The 9,749-nt window shown below is 28.0% G+C and overlaps 1 protein-coding gene across 1 annotated transcript; it reads right to left on the bottom strand.

Annotated features, from left to right (window-relative positions):
- Window positions 1–8,795: 8,795 nt before the first annotated feature.
- LOC122720927 lies at window positions 8,796–9,530 on the bottom strand. Its single transcript, XM_043948079.1, has one exon. The coding sequence runs from the start codon at window positions 9,528–9,530 to the stop codon at window positions 8,796–8,798; it is 735 nt and encodes a 244-aa protein (XP_043804014.1).
- Between the last annotated feature and the right edge of the window lie 219 nt (window positions 9,531–9,749).

Raw genomic sequence — 9,749 nt, 5'->3', positions numbered from 1 at the left:
TTGAAATTCAATCAAATTTGTGAATGAGAAAATAAATTTATATAATAATGAAATTGCATCTTTAAAGTTAAAAAAGATCATTCGACTTTTGAATTATTCTAGTTAAAAGGATTACTTTAAATTCTGGTCATGATCTTTGTTTACAAAAGTCGTGAAGGAAACTTGAATTAATTATTTAAATTAATTAAGGATTATATCGTTTTAATTTTTTAATTTTTTTTTTTGAAAATGCTTTATTAAAACTATTATATAAAATAAAAATGAAAAACTATTATATGAATCATAAAGAGTGTGAGTGTAAAAAATGTTGTCTTCAACTTTATTCAGATATTGAATTAAAATAATTTAAGATAATTTGAGTAATTTAAACTATTTTTTTCACTCGAAAGATTATTTCAAATCAAATGAAACAAATGATTCACATTATTCAAATTGTCTCAAATTACGCACTTAAATTCAAATAAATTAGATTCAATAATCTAATGCATTTATTTTGCATATATATTAATCTGGGACCTTTTGAAACAATATTAGTGAAATTTTAAATTAATATTATCCCAATGAATATTTCTAATCCTCTCTCTGACAATATCTCATATATACTTTATAATTTGTCTAATTACATCAATATTATTGATTACAAATTATAAATTTTTATATATATATATCAATTTACTACTATTCATTAAAAAAAAAAAAAATAAAAAATAATAAAAAGGAACAAAAACTGGATCGAGAGAGTTAAAATTCATGCTACACATCCTTCTTTCGATAGAATCGTATTTTTTTACATCCTACAGGCGCTGTTACATATTTAGAGCCGATATAGGATCTAATATCGCGCTCGACGATACTACATCACCGACGCCATGTCGCACGTGCTGTATATGTATAAAACGAAACCTGTCAAACGTTCGGGACGAGACGAACCGTTTTGTCGTTATCTTTCTGGAACAACGTGGCGATGATTTTTTTCTTTTTTTTTTTTTCCAATCGTTTCCCCGATTGTTCTCTTCTTTTCGCGTTCGACGGGCACACGCGATACGCGTTATTGTTTGCCCACGTGGCCGGAGACATTACCATAGAAATTGGATGAAGTTCTCTTGTCGTTTAACCAAGAACTTCATCCGCGCACCGTGTGTCGATCGTTATGTTTTTTCATCGATTCAAAATTATATAGCGTGTATATTACACTGCGAGCCACTCAGAAACCATATTGATTGAATTCCATAAATTACAAAGAAGAGAAACAGATTGAGGAAAAAAGATATATATTGTTTATTACAGGTACTTCTTAATTTTATTTTGAAATATTATTGTAGTAAGTAAATACTTATGCTATTTCTTCATTACTTATATATGATATATGGTAAATAATATTATTTTGTATTTTATATTGCTCATAATAAATGAAAGTACGGAAACGCAAATAAATTTTTTAATTGCAATTTAAAGAATTTAAGAGATTAAGTTATAAAAATAAATTAATTATTTGTTTTTGGTAATTATTCGGTATAATGAGCCCAAATTACTTTTCTTGATCTTAATTTTTGAGTTCATGAAACTTTTGTTAAATTTATAAATATTTAGTGGATAATATTCTTCTCAAATGACGTCTTGTCGAAGTTCACGAATAAATATATTGAAAGTATTAAATTCAAAGCTATGAAATTTAATGAAATTATAGGAATTTTTAAATTTATGTAATAATTATGTAATAAGTTAATATGATTTTCAATTGAACAAAAATAACTATAAACTAATATCACGATGAATTATATAAAGTGTAATAAATTTAACTTTATATAACTTAATATAAATTATTATAGATATTATATATAGATATTATATATAGGCTAAAATGAAATATTAAATGAAATATTGGTAAGTTTCATTTAATTAAATAATTCATGTTACGATGGATCCTATAAACTGTATGAAACCTAATCTCATCTAATCTACCGTAACTTAACCTATAACCTATTGATTCTTCTCTTTCATTTTTTTTTAGGATACATTACAAAGAATCCAAATTGCCATTACTCAACCGCCTACGCCAGAACGAACTGGTAACTTAAGCTTTCAAACAAAGTTTCTGGAAAATATCTCGAAAACTAAGAGAAACAGAATAAAAATAAAATATGTACAAATAATCATAATAATGCAATATATATATATATCAATTATCGAAATCGGTGAGAAATCTTTTATTCCGAATAATTATCTTTTTTTTTTTTATTTCCTTTTTTTTCTTTTCGAAAAATTGAAAACTATAAGTCGCATAAATAGATTAAAAAATAGATTAAAGAACATTCGAAAAAATTCGAAGTGTTGATCAATTCGGCTTCTGAGAGTGTTCGATATGTATATCGAGAAACGAAGGCAATAAAGTAAACGGCGCGTTTTAAGATGGATGGTGTTTTAGGGAGTGGAAACCAGTCTCCATCTGATATAACTGTAATTGCACGCCCGTTTAGACACGTAGGTAGATATACACCCAATACCTATTGGCCGAGCAATAAATCACTGGCTGGCGTGGCTTATTATGACCGCTCGTTTATGTTCGTAAGTTATCGTCGGAGGGAAAGATTGTAGAAATTATTGACTTTACCGTACGTAGCGTGTAACGAGCCAACACATTGACATTTAAGACGTCGGAGATCTCAGAAGATTTTCCACGCATTCGATTTAATTTCTAAATTATGACGCTAAAACTGTTCGCCTTTGAAATAAGTAATCACCTTCCGTTCCGTTGATTAGATTTTTAGTTCGTTTCACTCGTTGGATTGTAAACTGGCTTTACGTGCTTCGTCTTTAAATAGGGTATACACAGTCTTCTTCTTCTTCTTCTTTTTCTTTTTCTTCTTTTTCTTTTTTTTTTTTTTTTCTTCTACACAGTGCTACACAGCCGTTACGAAGTTGTTTTGATCGGTATCGAGATACCCTTGCGTATTACTCTTCAAGATTAAGGCGAAAGTTATTTCTGATGTTGGTGTGTTGATAGAAGAAATTTATGGAAACGTCTGTTTTATCTTGCGTTGCACTCTTGTTGTACGACGAGTTAATGTAATTGATTCTGTTATGCGTTAGGCGTCCTCTGATTACTTTCATGACGTTCAATTAATTTGACTACACTCGTTTCAAGAGTTTTATTCAATTCATTGTCAGTTTAATATGTTGCATAAATATATATATATATTTTTTTTTTTTTGTAAAAAAGAAATTTTATGTATAATCGATTTCAAAAGTATCTTAAAGTATGCTACGTGATTTTTTTATTATGAATTATATTTTCTTCTTGAACAATTAGACAATCATTATAAAATGAAATAATAAATGTACAAAGAGTGTTGATGCGTTCCTGGAACACGTTCAAAAAGTCGATCTAGAAATTAACTTTAACACAAAAATTAGTGAAATATCAAATATTATTTATCAATCGGTATAATTTAACAAATAATCTGTCTTAATCTGTATTTAATTTATTTTGGCTTCTAGAATCTGTTTTCCAAAAAGTATCCCATAAATATATTAATACTTTGTATATATATTTCAAATTAATATTGAATTGTATTTTCTTTTTTCTATTAAATAATATTAAGTAATGGATCAGATCAATCATACATCTTATCCAATTGAAATTTATTTTATAAGAGATTTTGAACAATCTAACTTTGACTTCAATATAATGAAATAAAATATGTACATTAATTTCTCAATTTTCAAATAACATTTATATATTTGAACTCCAAATATCATATTTATTGTTATTGCGTGCACATATTTTATTATCTAAAAGTTAAGAAAGAATTTTTAATAAAAACTATGTATATTAAATTTATTTATAACAGTTGAATATATTAAAAAACAAGATGACAAAATTTCAAATTAATAATTTTAAATTATTATTTAAAATCAAATCTTTGATTATTTTTTTTTAACTAGACAAATTTTAAACAAATTCCTATTAACATTTATTATAATGATCCTTCTATAACGTACACAAAAGATTTCTTTCATTTCATCCAAAAAAATATAATCTAATTTTGAACGACACTGTACATTTATCCCTATATTCATTTTAGACAAATTCCACCTATTAACATTTATTATTATAACAATCTTTCCATAATATAACACAAAAGATTTCTTTCATTTCATCCAAAAAAATATAATCTAATTTTTAAACTTTTGAACGTTACTGTACATTTATCCCCATGTTCACTTTATATCACGTTCGACATTACCTCTTAATTTAATACATTTTTCACGTATTGAAATTCGCATCACTTTCATCCTAAATCCACCACGCTCCCCGCCCCGTTAACCACAGAAATCAGAACGATCGAGGGTATTCGTCGTAACGTTATCCAACCCAGTAGCCATTAATTTCTCGGCACAGGGCTCGTTACGAATCGCAATTTACACGCGCGCCGGCGTCCGCCCGATGGTGATGCTCGTAAAATTATCCAGGATTTGTAAATCCTTGAAATTACGTTGTTACGTGTTCTTACACGGGACGATCTTCCCTCTCTCTTTCTCTCTCTCTCTCTCTCTCTCTCTCTCTTGCGCGCGTGCAGAGATATTTCACATGCGACGCGTAATGAGTGAGCGAGAGTAAAGCTTAAAGACACCCCTCCTCCCAACACTCACCCCTACTCACCCCCCTCCTATTCCCCTCCCCCCTCCCCCCTCCCTTCCGCAAGCTGGTTGTGTTGGTCGTTCATGGTCGTGTCTTGATTTACGTGAGAGAGGCGTGCCTCTACGGAAGCCGCAATTAGTTTATTAATAATTAGTAAACGAGCCGCTGCCACCATGCGCGCGGTGCGGGACTGCGACGCACGTCGTGCGAAGCGTCTTGGGAAGTGAGAAGGAAGGAGCGCGTGTGACGAACGTTACACGCTGGACGAAAAAGGAGAGAGAGAGAGAGAGAGAGAGAGAGAGAGAGTGGTGTGGTGAGAGACCGTGGAAATTATTTATTTCGCCAGTGATAGGTGTTTGCCTTCCGTTGCACGGCTCGTTAACGTTCGATTTTGAAAATTGTATTATTTGTGCGTCTAATAGGAGTCTCTTTTTCGTTCATTGCTTGTTGAAATCTTCATCGATTGGTCGATGTTTTGTTTATTATTCTATTGTTAATTCTTTTGTCAACTGTGCCTTTTTTTGTTGATCGGTCGACAAAATCGGATGGCGAAAGGTGGATAATGTGAAAAAGATTCTAAAATCTCTTTTATACGATATTTGTATTGTATTGTAACATTGATCGTGTGTGGAATAAAAAGATTTTTGTCCAAAAGTTGAATTGAAATTTCAGGTTTTGAATCGTACATATTATTAACTGGCTTTTTTGTTTCTATAATTGATCGTTATTTGTTTTTCTTTTTTTTTTTTTTTGTTTGCTTAATTATCGTGAGATTATCTAGATCATTTTTTGAATTGAAATTTTTAAAATGTGCAGAGTAAAAGTATATTATTATCATCGAACAATCTTTTATTTTGTATTTTTAAATTACAATAAATTGTTAATCTATTGTAAAACAATAAATACGATATTTCAATTATTTCTTTTTATAAAGTGTTTGTCTTAATAATTGTTTTTCTTTTAACTTCTAATTCTTTAAATTATTATATGAAAATTATGAAACTCACTTATCAATCCTTTTCAATATTCCTTTACAAGTATCAGTAATCCTTTACAAGTATTGAAATCAAAATTATTGATATTAAATCAATCTATAAATTATTCACTGTTTTAATACGCGTTTACATTAAGCAATTTTCGCAATTTGAGCAAATTAATTAACCTCAAGTCGATCAAAATCACCTGTGTAAACTAAATTTCAATTAAATAAAATGAACGTTTACAATTCAATAATTCGATTTACTTAATATAAATCTATCTATCTGAACAATAAAAAAAAAAAGAAATTACTAGAAATCTTATTATCTTTATTGAAAAAAATGAAACAATCATATATTTTGAAATCATAGATAAGAAAAATTATGTACACTTAATTTTTGATATGAAAATCAATGTAACATTAAACTAAAAAACTTAACTCTAGGTGGAATATTAAATTTAAATTAAAATTAAATTAATTATATTGACACAATTTTGAAATAAATGTAGAATTAATACAACAAAGTTAACTAAAGTTAATGCTAAAAGTAGCTCTAAATTGAATGCTAATTTTAAAAATTTTATCGAACATACAATTAATGAAATTAATTATTGAAATGAGTACCAAAATAACATTTAAATCACATTCATTTAAATCACATAAAGAGTTAATGCTAAGACTAACCATAGATGAAATATTAAATTTAAAAATCCGAAATTTTTATTAAATTTTACACAATTTCGAATTGAATTCTGAGAGCTAGGGATACTATGCTGAGAATTAAAGATAATCGTAGGCGGGATCGGGCGCGTGGCCAATGCACTGGAAAAAAATCGCGGGCGCGTGTCGAGCAGGATTGGTTTTTCATTGGAATTTCGCGAGGCCCTTAATGAAGATATTATCCTCGATAACTTTACGAAGGGCTAAATGACTGGATAATATTCGAGCTTGGGGCTGGTTCATCGATCTTGCCTCCCGGGACCGAGGAGGTGAAAGTAATTTGTCGAGTTAGCGTCTTTTTGTCCAGCCTCCAAAGCCACTGGACGTCGCTGAAAGCTGTTCGACGATACGCCATGAAAATTTCCTCGATGATTCTGTTCCGATGGTAACTCTCCTCTCTCCACGGATCGTTGCTCGTCCAATGCAGAAGTCGTCTGTTGTTAATGCTGCTAGTCGATTACTTTCTGTGCTTGTTGAACACGTAAAGGATGGATATATTAAACGTTTTTAATTAGCAATCCTTCCCACATATTGTTGATGAAAGCAATCGAGATAAAAAGAGCGAGAAAAAGAAATTTTAGAATAGAACGTAAAATGAAGATGATACATTGAAATTGAATAATCTTTGTTTCGCTATTCATTTCTTGAAAATACGATTGCCCATTGAAAAAATAAAAATGATTTTTTAAACTATTATTTATCTATTATTTAAACTATTATTTAAACTATTATTTATATTTATAGATTAATAATTTAATCATTTATTTTCTGATCGAATTTATTTATATACGTGATATTTAGTATAAGATAATTATTATATATAATTGTTTATATTATTTGTTTAAAATAATTGACGATTATAAAGAGAAATTGAAAAAATTATTTATAAAATTATTATACTGTTTTTTGTATGATTGTATGATGAACTATTCTGCAAATTATTTCTTCTTTATTCCTATATTTATTTTAAATTAAAATATTTTTCAACAATTCTTAAATAGCAAATTTTTCACAATTATCTTTGGTCACTTAGTCAATGGATAAATTTTATCCATACTTTTTTATTATTTCTACGCGATATAAATTCTAAGAAATATTAAGTTTTTTTCTAAATCTCGTGTCTAATTCAAATCTTTATAATATCATGTGGAAATCCGTACATTGAGAATTCATTCGAAATATGTATTTCATAGTTTTTTTTTTTTTTTTTTTTCATTTCGAAATTCAATACTGTAATTTAATATTAAAAAATAAAAAAAGTTATTAAAATAATAAGAAAAAAACTTGAAAGAATATATACTAATTATTGGAAAATTATATATATCTATATATTATGTATAATAATTAGTAGTTATTAGTGGTAGAGCTGATAACTCGCTTGTTTGTTTCAAGTTACCTGCAGAAAATAAGAGATCTGAGAACGAATGAGAGAGGTGAAATCGAACAGTCATAAATATTTACAATCGAATGAGCAGTGACATTGTTTAATAAAAGCATGTACAATGTTTTCCTATTCTAATATTAGTGATTCTGATGTATATATATATACAGTTTTGAAATAAGTAACTCAGTTTGGATTAGACATTTGTTTATTATTTTTGAGGAATAACAAAAATTAAATAGAATATGTATATATACAATATTTTTATTTACAATTATTTATTTTTTTTTATCACTATATACATGTATAATTTACAATTCTTATATATTTATAAAATTATTTACATAATATTTATATAATTACACTTTACTTACTACACTTTACTTAATTATTTATATAATTACAATATTACTTACTTTTTCTATCATTATATACATCATATACATTTTTATATTACACTATATACAAATTATTTTACACTATATACAATTACATTCCTTCAGAAGTAAAGTTCTCTTTTATTTTCTTATGAAGTAATGAATTATTAAGATGAAAAAAAAAAAAGAAATATTAAACAAAATAGATTAATATTAATGAGATATGCTAGTAACATTGATCGTACAAAAAGCAAAAGTAATTTATGTATATCGTAATATGAAGAATGAAAATATTTACTTTGTATTGTACGATCCCATTTTGATGTTGAAAATCTCAGTAATGAATTTATTCTGCAAATAAAAAGCGAATTATTAATATATTACGTACATACGCGTAATTCAAATTTATATATAAACGTGATACAATTTTGTTTCAAAATAAGCAACTCGTTTGAAAACAGTTGCTTATTACGGATCAGGTGTACATATTTATATTTTATATATTTTAAATCTGTTAATTCCATCATTTTTTTTTTTTTTAATACTCTTTTCAAAAAATCTAACAACAATAAATTTGATGAATAATATAATTATATCAATATATATACTAATTTATTATATAAATAACAAAAATACAATAAGGTATAAAGATAATAAAAATCTCACTTTCTTATCTTTCAAGAATAATACCTTTATTTATAATATTTTATTTTCAAGAATTCTTCTTATAGTTTCACCCATTACTATTACAGTTTGATCATCATTGGCATACTTTTTTATAATTTGTTCCAACGTATTTAAATCTCCTTTCTTCTTTTCTACAAAGCTTAATTTTGAATTTTCAATTAACTGCTCTTCCGCCATTTCAAATCTCCTTTCTTTCTCGTGCATCCGCCCTTTCTTTAATTTTTTTTCGAATTCTATATTTTCTTCATCTGTTCTTCTTTGCTCTTCTTCGATACGTTTTTTTTTATCCTCTTTTACGTTACAGTTTATCGTCAAATTATTTACGAATTTTTTTGCAGCTTTGTCCTCATTAGCTTTTTGCCTATAAGAACGTTTTTTAAAAATCCGTAGGCAACCTCTGCTACCAAAGAAGTATCCGTATCCGCCACAAATCTTCATCACTTTTTCTTGTTGCAATGAATTGGTCAATGGATTCCCCACTGCTTGTTGTTGCAAAAACAACGTGTATAAGCAATTTTCCACGTCATCGTTCAGAAATCCTTTACGATTTTTATATTGCATCATGTGCTCCCCTCTATTCCCAAAATTTGATAAAAGATTGTATTCTCTATGCGCCATATCTTGCGAAATCCCGTATTCGTGGCTCATTTTCATAGATGCATTCGTTTCAATCGTCATCTTATGTTGTATTGAGAGAAACACTTTTTTCTTGTTTTGGTTTTTCATCATGATTACAGAAAACATTGCACAGTCACACTTCTTTAAAAAAAAAGCTTTAAAACTAGTCGAGATTTCGCACCGTTTTGCTCGATCGCTGGTTGCCCAAAGACTGGCTAAAATTCAGAATTGTACGAATATTTATACTGATCCAGGTAAAAATATTTCGGTACTTTGAACAATGGCGTCAAGGGACAATTTCTGAAAATTCTTAATCCTTAATCTCTACTGATTCAGGTAAAAACA

This window comes from Apis laboriosa, unplaced genomic scaffold (genome assembly GCF_014066325.1).
Source record: "Apis laboriosa isolate Shangri-la unplaced genomic scaffold, ASM1406632v1 scaffold104_cov149, whole genome shotgun sequence".
NCBI lineage: Eukaryota > Metazoa > Arthropoda > Insecta > Hymenoptera > Apidae > Apis > Apis laboriosa.
The sequence above is the reverse complement of the archived record's forward strand: the minus strand, read 5'-3'. Positions and strand labels throughout refer to the sequence as shown.